The sequence below is a fragment of the Barbatula barbatula genome (assembly GCF_947034865.1).
Source record: "Barbatula barbatula genome assembly, chromosome: 2".
NCBI lineage: Eukaryota > Metazoa > Chordata > Actinopteri > Cypriniformes > Nemacheilidae > Barbatula > Barbatula barbatula.
In genome coordinates this window covers 1,619,609-1,635,803 of record NC_136767.1, presented here as the reverse complement: position 1 = coordinate 1,635,803, position 16,195 = coordinate 1,619,609, and the positions used below count along the sequence as shown (strand labels likewise).

The 16,195-nt window shown below is 39.5% G+C and overlaps 1 protein-coding gene across 2 annotated transcripts in view; it reads left to right on the top strand.

Moving 5' to 3' along the window:
• Window positions 1–4,239: 4,239 nt before the first annotated feature.
• Window positions 4,240–16,195, top strand: part of rxrab (retinoid x receptor, alpha b) — a 39,349-nt gene continuing 27,393 nt past the window's right edge. Inside the window, exon 1 of one of the 2 annotated variants that reach the window (XM_079485765.1) lies at window positions 4,240–4,456. In XM_079485765.1, coding sequence (XP_079341891.1) covers window positions 4,300–4,456 — 157 coding nt within the window. In that variant the 5' untranslated portion in view covers window positions 4,240–4,299. The remainder of the gene's footprint in view (window positions 4,457–16,195) is intronic. The other variant, XM_079485766.1, reaches the window with a different exon arrangement.

Below are 16,195 nucleotides of genomic sequence, written 5' to 3'. Positions count from 1 at the left end.
GGAGCGGGCGAGAGACCCACACACAGAGAGGGAGAGAGAGCGTGCGTGTGCTCTGGATGCTAATGAAAAGCAGATGTTGGATGCGGTTGTGTGCGTGTGCGCCAGTCCGCGTTCGTGCACGCTTGCTTGTGTGGTTGTGTGTTTACATGTTTGGCACCCTACCGTCTCCTAACCGCTGAGCACTCTCTGTGTCCCAGCTCATGATAGGGCCGCAGTTATTGATAAATAATATGCAGGCTGCGTGGTGCAACTAGCCCAGGGAGTTCATAGTGAGTTGACCATCTGGATACACTGGTGGAGATGCAAACAGAGACAGAGTGTGCCAAGTATCCAGGGCTGTGGAGAAGTCAGCCGCACTTCACTTACTAATTATTCACAGCAGTAAATCTTTCAACTCGTACTGAAGTTCATACAGCGGAGCGGCTTTGATACTTTTATGTATTTCATTACAGTGTATTTTTTTATTTAATTAGAGTCATCAAATCTCTGCTGGAAAATATTCATCCTTTGTAGGTTTTGTATATGCATGACATTTCAAGATAATATCTGAAAATAATCTGCTAGAGGAATGGATACTTTGACTTTAAATGCCAAAACGCAGATTCAATTTAAGACATTATTTGCTTAAAAGTTTCCTCTATTCTGAGGCTCACAAATCTTAAAATACTCTGGGACAGGGCTGATATTATTGAGAAGAAAATTTGAAGAATTCTGGTAACCAGTCAATGTTGGCCCCATTGATTTCCATTGTAGGAACACAAAACCACTGATACATTACTCCAGATATCCTCTGGAGAAGAAAGATAGTCAAACAGGTTTGGATTGGCATGAGTGTGAGTAAACTTGTGAGAATTTTTGGGTGATGTTGATATCCCTTTAACTGCTGGCCCTCTATTGTGGCACCTTCACGTCCTTCTTCGTAAAACTTTTTTTCTCCGGTGTGATGGATTTATTGATCAGACACAAAATGACTGATTTCCTGCTGCTGTGTTGAACCTCGGCGGATTGTCCGTGCGCGAGCGTCTGTGTCCAGAGGCAAACACGTTTAATGGGCTGTGCACGGGGGGTTGGGGGGTTATTTCTCTTGAAACGGTGATGGTGGGAGGAAGTGTGGAGATTTATGACGAGGCTGATTGCCCCTCTCTTTCCTCCACAGCGCTTGACCAACAGAGAGAGTGAGACACAATTAATCACCGCAGCCTCTGAGCCCCTGCACTTGGCGTTGATCCTTAAGAGATCATTCAGCGAGACGCATTTCAATTTGTCTCTCTGAAGAAAGTCACACAGAAGAAGGGAATTCGGTTTCCTATCGCTAAACTCAGATAACAGCGCTGTTTGATGGAATCGCTCCTTGTTTTGAAGGGTATGGAGGGCTCATTTCAGCCGAGCTGAGCATTTGGGCACATCATCGCTGCAAGTGCATCTCTGTAGGTAGCCAATTCTAGAGAGTACCTACAGACCTATTCAGTGCAATTACAAAATCAACATACTACACACTACCTGTCAAAAGAACTGGACACAAAATGTAAGATTCTTGTGATTCAGTTTGGAAGACAAATACAAATTGTTCAGCCATGCATTTTAGAACAAAACTTAAATTGTATGTGTAGTGTTTAATAAAATATTAAAAGTTTGACACACAGGATTTAAACTCTCTTGAATCTCTGAAAACTTTGAAAATGTTAATCAATCAAGTTCAGATCGTCGAGAATGTTTAAAACGAAACAAAAGTTGGACTCGATAGTGAGCGTAGTGATGAACGCCAAGGTCATGGGTTCAGTTCAGCACATGTATAATATAGCTTGAATGCACCGTGAGTCACCTTGGATTAGTGTTTGCCAAATGCAAAAAATGTGAATAAAAGACAGCCAGCAACTGCCTAGAATCTATGAGAACTGTTTATAACAGTTAGGAATTTTTGAGAAAATGCAGACCTGTAACCTGGACAAGGTTTGACGAACATACAATATTATAGAATAAGGGGGCGGTTTCCCAGAGGTTGGATAAAAACAGGACTATGCCTTACTTTAGGACATTAAGTAGTTTTTTAAACATACATTACAAAAAACATTACATGTGTAGATTCTGAAACAAAACCAGGGCACTGATGTATTTTAAGATATGTTTTCAGTTTAGACAGCTATACAATTTATTTTAGTCTAAAAATCCCTGTTAAGGAAACCACCCCATTATGTTCAATTATAATTCTTGTCATTTTTGTCCTCTATTTGAAAGAATGTTAGCAACTGTTTACAAATGTTACAGATTTGGAACAACTAGAGGACGAGTACATCATGACAGCATTTTCATTTTTTGGGTTAACTTTGCCTTTAATGTTGTCTTGCCGTACACAGAGGAAGAAGCAGGAGGACATCGTGTTTACTTCATCCCCTTGACATTAGGTGACATTTTCTTGAGCAGCAAGAATTGCTTACTGTATGTTAACCTGTGCATTACAAAACGACCTTTGAGAAAAATAAATAAAGGGAAAAAAAATTGGATTTAAGATGAAATTGTGTATTTAGAAAGAGCTGCAAAGTGATGTGATAGATGTCATACGGAATTGATCAGAATGAATATTACAAAAAGTAAAAAAATATTTACTTGACTTGACACTTTTGTTGTGAGCATTGCAATCATTTTTGGAAAGTCAAGAATGGCTCAGAGTAGTATACGCTTTGAGAAGTGACTATGTTCTTCTGATCTCACCATCTGTTATTGTAACCTATGACTCCCCACTCATCTATTTTTACAGCAGTTGTTGTAATGGGCAGCCAAATTGTACTAGAACTCTGCATTGGACTGAAATGTTTTTGACCTCTAAAATTTCAATTTAATGAGATTTAATGCAGGCATTATTGGAGACCTTAACTATATGAACCTTAATAATATTGTTATCTTGTTAAAGATCATATGACCTTTATCATTGGAATAAAAATTGAGCATATCTTCCATTTACCTAAAGATGCTGTTCTTATATTTTACAATTATGCTTTCTCTTTATTAGTACTTTTTAATGCTGCCATGATGTCCGGTTTTATCGTACGTGAAATGAAATGTATACGGATTTCGAATATAACTCTTAGAAAGCCTTTCAGTCCCACACAATAATTAATTTCCCCTTGAGAGAAATGTATTTTAAGATATGCATATTCATTCCATGATGCTAATGAATGATCTTTAATGCGCCACATACATGAATGAATTATGAAATCCCTTGAGGACACAGCAGCAGTGTGCTGACACACACACGCACCTTAAACAACAGGCATATTACATTTTTGAATGAAAATAAATGCTTGGATTTTTTCATCCTGCACAGACAGGATATAATGGACCTTTGTGACTAAACAGGATTGTTTTTTAACTTCTGTTCAAAGCTCAAATTAACCCAAAATAAACGATTTTCGTGAACATGACTTTTAAAACAAATTTAAAAACAACAGTTGGAATGCTACTTAAAGCACACTTTTGTTTTGCCATAAACATTATTTGGGTCTTGGCAACAGTGCCACATCGTAACTGTGTGTTCACATAGAGCGTGAATGAGGCGTCAAGCGCGAGTGATTTACATGTTAAGTCAATGCAAAGACGCGATAGACGCGCTTGCGGCGCGAATGACGCGAATAGCGCGAATGACGCGAATAGCGCGAATGACGCGAATAGCGCGAATGGCGCGAATGACGCGAATAGCGCGAATGGCGCGAATGACGCGAATAGCGCGAATGGCGCGAATGACGCGAATTAACCAATCAGGCGCCTGCTCTAGTAGTGACGTAGACGACGTAGCGAGCAGAGGCAGAAATAAAAAATGGAGGACAAGCTCATCTCAGTGTGCGGACACCCGGAGCTATATGATACGTGTTCATAAAAATAGGAATAAAAAGGATCTTGCTTGGAAGAAAGTGAGTGAGGAGGTCGGAGAATCCGGTAAATTGTAAAAACATTTTCGTGAAGCGAATTTCACTCGCGAATGACGCGAATAGCGCGAATTTCACGCGCGAATAGCGCGAATGACGCGAATGAAGCGAATGACGCGAATGAAGCGAGTAAACACGAAATGTTCAAGCGTCCAACTACTCGCGAATAGCGCGTTTTTGACGCCTCATTTGCGCTCTATGTGAACACACAGTAAAGAAGAAAGCTTGCAACGCGTCGCTGCAAAAGTGCTGCAGTTGAGAGCCCCCCTAGGTCGGGCCCCTTTGGTGAGGCAGTAGTACTTGATAGCTGATGCGCGCAGAAGCGCACTCGCGGAGTTGGGAACTGGATGGAGCCGATTGAAGTGGCCAGTTTAGTTGCATGAAGTGGATTTTGACAGCGGATCTCGGGGTTTTGTCGGTAGGCTACGGCGTTTCCTACTGGATCTTACAGCGTGTCCACTGGGAAAAACTATATTATCTAGAAGATACGAAGCTGGAATGCGCTGATATGGAAACCAAACCGTTCTTGTCTCTAGGTGAGTTTTGCTCCGGGTAATGTGGTTTTTATCATCGCAAGTTAACGTTGTTGTCATGTCGAGGCGAAGGCATGTGTGAGTTCTTGCTCAGAAGTGGTTAACGAAACGAAACTATACCTACATCGGGTTTGCGCGTCTAGCAAAGATTGAACTTGCTTTTCTCAAAATAAAGACCTTAATTGATTCCTAGGTAATGGACAAGAAATAAAAATAAGCTAGTAAACTTTTCGAAAGTCAAAATAATAAGTATGATATTTAGGACTGGCATTATATATAGCCTATTTCTCTGTTTATCACTATTATTATAATTATATTTAGTGTCTCGAGAACGATTGTGTGATTTATGCGCAAATAGCGCACGTGTGGATGCCTTTAATGAAACAGTGCGCAACTTGTGCGCAAGTCTCACTTTATCCGATCGATGTCAGGACACTTCAAGAGTTTTCACGGCCACTTCAAAGGGCACAACATTTTGGGAACGGCTGAGATTTTACTTAGATCTGTCTTGGTGCTTGGGAATGAACATACACCAAGTCTTATTTTCTTGACTGTCTCTGAAATAAGCTCAAGTCTCCTTGGATGGAAAGTCATAGTGGAAAGACGGACCTAGTAACTCATGTTTCAATTGATGGTAGAGAGGATGCTGTGTAAACATGCATGGAAAGTGCCTCGCAACTGTATTCATTTTACAATCACTGTGTTTATAAATGTATCATGGTGGTTAAAACCATAACGTAAAAAACACGTTTTTGAGCTCTGTTGTAGTTTCCTGTAAAGTTTACTGGAATTGTTTTTAAGGTCGCTCTCTGTAGGTCACTTTGAGGACCACAACCTTTCCCTGGAGCGTCCCAAGTCCATGAGCGTTTATAACGGAATACAGGGTCCCATTGTAAAAAGGCTCAGTCTGGAGCGGCGAGGGGGGTGTATGGATGCCGGACCTCCCCAATAAAAAGAGAACCAGTTTGGTTTACGGCATAGCAGTTTTGTGTTTCTGAAGAGGTGATTGGTCCTTTGTCGAATGTCCACAGCTGTCCGTTTTTTAAGAGTGGCTTTAAAGAGAAAGTTAATTGCTTGGAGCGACAGCGTCTCGCAGACACCCTCCAGCCACTGTCTGTCTGCGAATCAAAAGCAGTATTGGCCCTTGGCGACAGGGGCCAAATTGCACTTGAGAAAGTTCTCTTGAAGTGTCAGATAATACACAAACACATTCAGTCGTGCACTGGAGAGGGAGTGTGTGTTTATGCCTTCTCTTGTTTCACTATTCTACAAACTGTTGCAGTTTAAGCATCTGCTCTTCAGTGCGTTCGAGGATGATGAAAGATGTTTTGTGGGGCTGGCAGAGGGGTGTCTGTTAATCATTTGCTCTGTGGACTGCATGCACGCTTCTTTGATAAAAAGCGACTCTTCGCATTGCACTATGGACCTTGGATGTTTGGTTACATACAGTCAGAGTAAGGATATTTCTTGTATGCAATGTCGACTCGAAAAGTCTTGGACTACAATGAAAATTAGGAAATATATACAGGTATATTATATATATCTTTTTTTATTTGAACCTGGAAATAAACACAAAATGAATACTTGGAAACATTAAAAAAACAAAAGCCAGCTTGGGTGCTGGTGATAATATCATTTATATTCTACTAATATATAATAATAATAATCGCAACAACAATAATTCTCCTTCTCTTTCTTCTTAATTATAGTAAACATTAATTATAAAACAATGCAAAAAAGAACCAACAGCCTTTGGATTATTTTTCCTGCGACATCATCAATTCCCCATTACAGTTACAATACAAACATCAGGGCATCAGCAGCTGCTTTGTGGCTCAGTCCAGTCCCGTCATTTTTTGGTGGTACTTAATGGTGTAAATGGGATTATACTTGACTCCATGCGCGCCAGTTCACTTTAACTTAATGGATTTAAAGAATCAAAAGAATGTCCAATGCCTTTTCCATATCTACCTCTCCAAAAAGTGCACCCTCAGATAAAAAAACTGCGATAGCGTCACGTTTACTCAAACGGAAGTCAATTATTTGTTCTTTACGGCTGTAAACACGTTAACGCATGCAATCCGTTTTCTTCAGCTATAGCAATTTTCGGTGCAAGAGTACAATCCTTTCATTTTCTTCAACCTCTGCGGTCGGGAGGAGCCGAGCCGGGTAACTTTCTTAAAACGCTTAACAAGGTTACAGGTACCTAAACAACGACCGGGTGGCCTCAAATTGACCTTAATTGTAATAAACACTAGCTCTTCTTAAAAGAACAAACACTCCTGGGATAAGAATAGTCTTGCGTTAAGCTTGTTCTTCATAAAAAAAGTTCTGTTGCGTTCTGTAGTGATGGTTCTGTGTCTGATGTGTATGTTCGGTTAATGTCTACGCACATGATTCAGAAAATCAGCAATACTTTAATCTGTTTCATGGGTGTTTTTTACTGGACTGCAGAGACATTCTAGGAAGTGCAAGTCTGAACGCAGTGTAACTGAAACCTCTGCCGACGTTAAATACTGTCTATTAAGTACGCCACCGTGTCTCCGTTCTTCCTTTTTGACCCTTCGCGGGCCTTTTTCTCTCTTTTTACTGTACACGCTTGAAGGATATGTTACTGGCTGACTGCAGTTCAGATAAGATCTGATGCAGATACCGATCTTGCATATCTTCTCTCATGAGAGCAGCAAATTATACAGCAAAAAAATCTCATTAAACGGCAATGAGGCCCCGAACTACTGTTCATCTGATACTCAGACAGGTGCTGTGCGCTACGCCTATACCCTGCAGGACAGAAGGATTTCATTTGCACCCTGCAGAAGACGGCGATTTGAAGGGAAGTTCAGTACCTCTGAGTCACTGGTTTGTCTTAGAATTGCCCAAGTGGATCTTTGTTCGATTTATTTTAGATATTTGATAATCGGTGGTTGAACAATTTCTTTATATTTGAAAATAACAAAGTTCAAGAAACACTTCACCACATGCATGTACCCACATTATTTATTATTAACAATCAACGTATTGTCCACAAATCTGGCATCAAGACTTGAGAACAAGGAAAGCTGGAGCGGGTGCGCATAACACTCTTCTATACCTTGGAATTCAATGCAGAAGTCATATGAACCGCTTCTATGATGCTTTTACAACATCGTTCTGACAGCACTCACTGACCTTCGATGTCCTTCAGAAATGTATCTGTTATGTTCTGCGGAAGTATGAAAGTACGGGCTTGACGGGACACGAGGTCGGATAAATAATGACAAAATGCCCATCACTGAGTGATTTACATCCCCTAACGTATGTAAATAAAGGAAACCAGTTAGCGCAGATGTGTTTTTGAGCGCTTATCCGGGTATTAAAGTGTAAAGAATGGAGGGCTTGCAATTTACGTTCTTCCTGTGTGTGTTGGGAGTATTTTGGTGCACGCAGGTTGTTGTGAGCATGCATGCGTGATTCCCTTCACCCCTCGTGTGAGCTCCGTTGACAGGAGACACACTTGCGCGTTGTGTCTTTAGTCTCGTAACAGCAGTAAAGAGTGGCTGCCAGTGCCACCACATGTGTTTGTTAAATCACTTTTCTTGACGTTGAAGAATGTTGAAGCCTGCGTGAAGTTCGTTTTAATTCTGTTTCCGGACCTTCCAGTCTATAGATACAAATATCTGGATAAAGGTTTCTCATTATCAACCCTTTGTCATTGCCTATAGAGTGTATTGTAAACGGTTGCACACAATAACATTCCTTCTTAAATACAGATCACGATGCTATGGGGGTAGAAAAAGACACAGGTAAATGTATGTTTCTAGTTTGTGAGTTTGCATCGAATTAATGTATCCGTGGTACTTTAGAAATTGAGACATTTGATAAGTGCCTTTAAAGGTTCAATGTGTAATTTTTTGGAGGATCTACTGACAGAAATGCAATATAATATCCATAACTATGTCTTCAGAGGAGACCTTACATAATGAAGCGTTATGTTTTTATTACCTTAGAATGAGCTACTTCTATCATACACTGCGGGTCCCCTCGCACGGAATTCGTACTGTAGACCTAAATGGACAAACTGCACTACGGAGCGTGTTTTGTAAATACATAATCTCCTTCAGCAAAGAAGTGAAAACGACGACATCTTTGTTCTGTGTCAGCCGCCGTAGTGCTTAAAATGGGAGGGGGAAGTGAGCTGTTGGTTGCAATTCAAAACCTCACCACTAGATGCCAGTAAATTTCATTCAATGGGCCTTTAACACCAAATCAACACAAAACGATTTATGATGTGTTAAAATTCCATGACACGAAGAAAATCTATCATTTATATCCTTTTTAAGAGTGAGGAACAATTGTAAACATTTACCGGGTCGGCATATATTCAAGATATACATATTTCTTCTGGTACATTCCGCCTTAACCTCACATTTTAGTGCATTTTTATTATAAATCGAAAAAACCAATTTGCAACCCACCTATTAACCATAATGACATCAAAATCGCTTCCATGCTTTTTATATTCGTATGTGCCACATACCTTTGAGGGTCTTCTTTGAACTTTACCCTGTAAAAGAAACACAGACAAATGCGTCATTGCCGCAGCCCTGAACTTTATGTCAGCCGTACTATTTCCAGCCTCTCGCTGGTTCTGCACCGCGCTGGTAATTGCACATGTTAAAGGTGTAGACAGTAGGCCTGTTCCATTTTGTTCTTAATAACTTCATTGAGTCATGACTCATTCCAATTTCCACACACACGCTTGTATTCCACAAAAACTATATGTTTTCCCGTGAGCATTTGTCAATTAATGCAATTTGATCGTATTAACAGTAAAACTTTTTGCAAATGCATTTTGGATTGAAAAATAGAAAGACAACGTCACTTGCTTTTCTATAATAAGTGTGGATGTCACGTCCTTATGGAATCCTGTATGACATTGATTGACACATGACGCTGTGTCGTGTAGTCTGTTTATGTACGATATGTTCTCCCCGAGGGTCATAGTCTATCTGCGGAAGAACAAGGACAGGATAAATAACCAGATCCTATTTATATCCAATATGCATTTAAAGTTACAGGAGTAACTTCAGTAGGTGTATTACCTGGGAGTTGAACGCATCAACCAAGCAATGGGTCAACCCAAGATGCCGGTTGTTTTGACCCATTGTTGGGTCAAATATAATCATATTCTTGATAATTTAACCCAACGGCTGGGTTTAAAATGAAGAGTGCTTGACTGTTGCGCTGCTAATGCGATGCTCTACCAATTCAGCTATTTCAATGGAATTGAACCGTTCATCCAAGTTCATCAAGCCCATTTTTCTGTAGGCTAATTTTACCACTCCGGCCCGTCCAAACATAATTTGGTGTTCAATCCTTCTTCGATCTATAATTTACTCTCACAATCAACCCTTTTTGTCTTTGTCAGCACAGCGTATGTGGTTGACATCTGTAAGTGTATGACATCATTTTTCCTGCTGTCTTATATATCAGACAGACGACAAATCGTGGATTGCATTTAGTTTTTTCTTTGGGCGTAAAAGATAAGAAACGAACTGATGCTTTACATTCCGCTCCTTTCCTTTACGCACTTATGTTTCATTCCTGACTGATTTAAAAGTCTCCGGGGTAAAGTTGCACCACATTGCACTTTAAAGAATCTTTTGGAACGGACCAACCGTACGCCCTTTACCCTCGGATGATATTCCAAACCATCAGACGTGTCTGATTTAATCTGTTTTGCAATGTGATACAGTATCGTTCCATAACGCCGATGGTTTGTTTCTTTTTTTTTCAGTGTAACTGACGCCATGTGATATTGCCAGGATTTGACATATTAGCTGTCGTCGTTGTTTTATCATTTGCCTTTATTTTCTCTCAGGGTTGTTTACATTAGCGAGCGTGTGATTTGGTATGACAGGAAGTCATAAGAGAACAATGAGGAGGCGAGGAACAGGATGCCAGGGAGATCTGGAGTTGGGGGGGGCTGTTTACCTGCTGGAGACGCACGGCTCTAACCGGCCCCTCGGCATGAGAACATGCATAGACGTGCATTAATCAATGCTTAACAGTAGGTATATAAAAAAACATTTGCAATAGAATGAACAAATCTCTCTGCGTGTGTATGTGACTTTAAACAAACAAACGGGCTTCATTGTGTTTTAAAAAAGAAGAGCAAAGTTTGTGCCTTTAAATGCACAGCTTTGGTCAAAGCATCGACATTAAGGGGCTCCTCCCCCTCTTTGATAAAAGCCAAAAGCGTTCGTTCAACAGAAGGACAAGTTATGCTATCGACGCATTTTTCACAAATAAGAACGCACCGATGTTTACATTAAAGATCAAAGATCATTACCGTTACTATTTGACTTTGTTGTAGTTATGGAAATAGATAACTAATAGATGTTCTGAGTTGCTCTACGTGCCATTCATTTAGCACACGTACTGATCCTTGTAGGATAGTTCAAAAAAGAAAATTCTAGTATCATTTGCTCACCCTCATGTCGTTCCAAAGCCATGATATTTATTTGAATCTGAGAGACATAAATATGACTCATGAGCTACGTTCAAGTCTTTTGAAGTCATACGATGTGAGAATCAAACCGTAAACTGCAGTGAAGGGGAAGATGGTCGGCAATAAATTGTGGTGTGTCTTCACACAAAGTCAACATATGCATTCACAAGACTTGGAATACAGCATGTGAGGCATCTGTTCTACTTCTGATCGTTTTCGGAGGCTGATGGCATCGGTCACCACTTTTAGTGTTTGGAAAACAATGTCGACGATCAAAAGCTCATGGTTGTAAAAGAATGAAAATCAGGTTTATGTGAGTAGGTGATAAGGTTCAGTAATGAGTGAGTGGTCGGATGAACTGTCTCTTCAAACATTTCCTTGGTGTTTTTGCTCAAAAGTTCTCTGCAAATGGCTTTTTTCATAGAACTGTCCTGCCTGTTAATCTTTCCGTCGATACAGCACTCTGCCGCTCAAATTATACCTCGCAGAGAAATATTACAGAGAGGCTTTTATAATAGACGTCATCAAGGACAGCAAATTAAGCTTTTTTTGAACATCTCGAAAAAAAATGCCCCTAGTACACGTTAATAAAGAGGTTATTAACTTCGGATGTTCGATGCGGGATGGTTTCAGGCCATGCCATCCTCTTGTCTTCTTTGGCAGTGATGTGTAAATTATGAGGTACATATATCTCCAGCACATGACACTTGAGGGGTTGCTAGTTGAGTTCATTTGGAAACTATGTTGGCTACATGGAGAATAAATTGTAGGACATATTTGGCTTGCTTGCAAACATAATATTAATAATGTAGCGGGGAAGAATTATTTAGCAGAATTTATGACATTCTGAGTGTCCTGAGGATTGAGAATAACAGAAGTTTTGGAAACAGTGGTTCGGAAATAGTCGGATGAGCTCCTCAGAGGATGTTATAATTATTTACGGGATTGAGATGTATTTTTAGATCATCAGAGAAAATTTGAAGCTGATTTTACCTCAACTGCCTGTATCTGTGCAGGGCTTTAAAATCTCTTCTGAAACTTTAGTGAGATCACATGAATATTTTTCTCAAGTGAAAAATCTGATACGCTGGACACAGCAAAAGTCTCTGTTTGCTCACCGTCTCCTCTTCTGTCCACATGTGTGACAGACAGAAACAGAAAGTTGGATTTCTGCAGCTCTTCAGCTTAGACTGGTCCATTTATCCCTTAATCATTGTGTCTTTGCTGGCAGTGTCTTATATAAGGTTATGAATCAGACCTTTTGTTCCAGCATGCTATCTTGACTATTTCAACAGCCCTGCCAAAAGTTGTTTCTGAGTTATTCCCGTTCCCATTTTCTGACAGGATATGACACAGCGATACATAAAAACACCCTCAGGCCATCATTACTACATCATAGAAGAATCATCGCTATGAGAACTAAAGCCAAATATCCATGTTCAGTAATCCTGGTTACTTTTAAGGCTTTTTTGAATGATTTCTTCATTAGTATCATAATTCCATAATTTCTATAACAAATATTTTAACTTTGTATCTTTGCAGTTTCCTACGTTGGATGAATCACTTTTGTTTCATTTTGATTTATTTTGGAAAGTTTGGATAAAAGCTTCTCCTGAATGCTTCAAGCTGTAATCCAAACCTATGTTTGGCTAAAACAAATCCGTTATTGATCGATGTGGCGGTGGTGATATTTTCCCACCGGTTGATCGACGGGTAAAAACACCGGTAGTAACCCGGTGACACCGGGGGTGAGGGGTTTGCTGTGGGGTGGCCGAAGATGCAGCTGTGCGCATAACGCATTTTACTTTGTTTTGAATTAGCGGCAATTCGGGAACGGCAATTGCTTGAATTGATGGTGGTCTTAGTAAAAACACACAAATACACACACACAAAACTACAAAAAAGTACATTTGCTTATATTTTACCTTACAAAACGAATAAACACTGCACAGACAATGCAAAAAATAAAAAACGAATGTAAAAAGCCTAAACGTCAGAAGGTTGCCTTTAACAAAAGGAATAATCGGGACCCACGTCAAGCAAAAAATAAATAAGAAAGTAAATAAAAAAAACTAGATAAGTTAGATAAGTTGCCTATATTAAGAAACACAGCACACCCTGTGCAAAATACAATTGAAGAAGAACGGGAATACGAAACGAAAACCTTTTATGTTAAATAAATAAGAAACGAGTAAGTAAGGAATAGGCGAAACGAAAAACTTTTATGTTAAATAAAAGGCAAAGCATCGGCTTTTTAAAATTAGATCAAAAAGAATAATAAAACGTAACTGGCTCTTGATGACAGCGCTTACATATTCTTATATGTTCTTTGACAGAAAAGCCTCCGGCGTCGTGTTGTCAGTCAGCACTTCAATCTCGTCATTTGAATAAAATCTGACTCCCGCTGCTGATCTTTGCTGCGACACTTGTTCATCTTACGCTAAATGCAGCAAGCGTGTTCAAATGCGCAGTCTGCTCTTTAACTACACTGTGTATGTGGCTTATATTCTTTACATTATGAAGTGTATATCTACATCCATAAACATCCAGTATCAGGAAAATACTGTACATACAACCCTCATCAGTCACAAAGATGAAGATGAGAGGCTGACAGATGAAGAACCTTGATCTCTCTTCATCTGTTGAGTAGCTCTCAAGGCTAACAAAAGCACTTGACTCACATGACCAAGCCAGCAACTTTTGCTTCCTCTGTGGTCCAGATTCAAAAGAGAGAATCAAGAACCCTTGAAAGAGAGATTTTTATGACATTCATGATGAATTGAATTGCGGGTCTGATCTTTGACCTTAACTTTGATTGTCTTAGAGATGAGATGGAGACCTTGAATAAAGGATTCTGCTCGGCGTGGCAAGGTCTCGTAAATGAGGGCTCTGAAAGGAGCAAATATCCTGGGTCTCATAAAGACAGCCTACTGATTTTGCCTTTAGTCTGTGTTTGTGTGAATGTGTGTGTGTGTGTGTGTGTGTGTGTAGGTGTCCTTTGATGCACAAGGTCATTAGCGTGTTTAAGTATTGGGTGGTCTGAGGGTTCATACTCAAATATGAAATTGAGTTGCAATTTTACTAGCAAACAAATAAAACATCTCAAGGTCAGGCTATTTCTATATCAATCAGAGATATGTAGTGTGGGCCACACACGTGCAGTCGCACGTATGCCCACATGTGAGCCTTCTAGTGGAGAACTGCAAGTCTTGCGAACCAGAACAATGAGACGGGTCATGCATTGAACGTTCCAGACCTAACAAGAGATAAAAATGACTGATTTGAAATTCCCCGTTTCCAACATCAAACCAGACAAAGAATGTCAAAAAAAATGCAACATCAGTACTAAAATGGAAACAAGGAAGCACCTTTTATTCGCTCACATTTTCTTGTCATAAAAACTTTTTACTGTCAATATATTCAAGATGAAAGAGAGTATTTGCTTGGCAAAAGAATAGATCTCCCAAACATACTGATATTTTCTTTTATATTTTTATTAATAGAGTAAAGAAAGAAAAGCCTACACATCTGTGGCATGGGGGTCAGTAAATAATATAAAAATTTCCTTTTTGTAATTGGGTATCACTTCTTTACACTGTTAAACGTGATGAATTCAAATACTTAACATGGTCACCTTGTTAAAAACGATTTGGACGTAGTATTTCTGTACTTGATACTCACCCCCAGCACTCCAACTATTTTCAGAAAGTTTTATATCATTCTGGATGTGTAAGGGTCATGCGCAAAACACACACAGCAAACACGAGCAGATATTCGCAGTTACGTCTGGGATCATTTCACATGTGAAAACGTCCACTGCAAACGTTTCAAAGCTGTATTAAAATACAACACAGCAACGAACCCAATGATTTATCACTTTAAAGAATTGCATCCAGCAGTCTCCGTGACTGGATCGGCACAACCTACAATACATTAACATTTTGTCATTTAGACAAAACGCTTTTATGCAAAGCGACTTACAAAGTAGGAGAAACAAAAGAAGCAATTTGTGCAACAAAATAACAACTGATCTCAGTTAGCCTACCACAGTATACAAAGCTAAGATTTGTTTATATTTTTTGGGGGGGGATAGGAAAGTAGAGAAGAAGAAAACTGTACTAATTGAAGGATGTTGAAGGAAGAGATGTGTTTTAGTGTGGAACACATCCGGAGAAAGTGTGTGAGAGTGATTTTTTCCTTTGTGGATCGGCAATGACAAAAACCAGTTTCGGACAGTAAAATATCTGCTCAAAAGGCCGAAGGCAGAGTGATACGCTGTGAACATCAGAAAACACAGTGGATCTACATACACCGTGGGTCCCCTTGCATGGAATTCGCCATGTTGTTTCCACAGTAGCCCTAAATGGACAAACTTGGTAAATACATTATGTTCATCGGAAAGAAACGAAAATGCGAAGACATCTTTGTCGTGTGTCAGTGCTTCAAAAGTGAGGGGTGAGGTGGAGAGAGCTGTTGGTTGTGATTTGCATTGCTCCTTTAAAGCTCAAGTTTAACATGCACTTTCATTTCCTCCACATATGCAACTATAATAAAGAAAGAATGCTTAAAATAAATGCTTTGAGTTTTAATACAACCTAAGATGAATTTATACATAATATTGTTTGTGTTAAGTGTTTTCTTTTTAATGGTCGGAAAATAAGTTTTCTTTGGATAGTTGTATCATTGTTTTGCAGCAAACTGTGTTCATGACGAGTAAATGTTTAGAGGAAATAAGGATGCTCATTTATTCTTTATTCACGCTGTCATTTGCTCAGGGGAGAAAATACATCTCTTCGTTGCTTCTAGCAATTAGAACAAAACTCGAGCAAACGGAAATCACGTTTTTCTCTTGAGAAAATGAATCTCATATGTGTCTCCAGATATCAAAAGACAATCTTTCTATCCAAATAGTCTTTATTTTCACATAGCTCAGAACAGATGTCTCAATAATGTGACATAAATATTGTAAATTAACTCGGGATACCGAAGTCTCGAAAGAAAGGCATTTCAGTATGAACGCTCATTTCTCAACAGCTCCTTATCAAATTCATTAAACCGCCGCACTATGAAGAATCACCTGCGAGATATTGCGTTTTTCCTCTGGGCTGTCACATAAACTTTTCCAGCTTATTCAATTCTCTCCTATAGAAGTGTTCTGTGGAAGCTGATTGGTTTACCAGTGCCGTGTGTTTTAGGTTTTAATCTGATCGTACCGCTCTGCACTGGAAGTGAGTGACTCTCACCCACTTCTC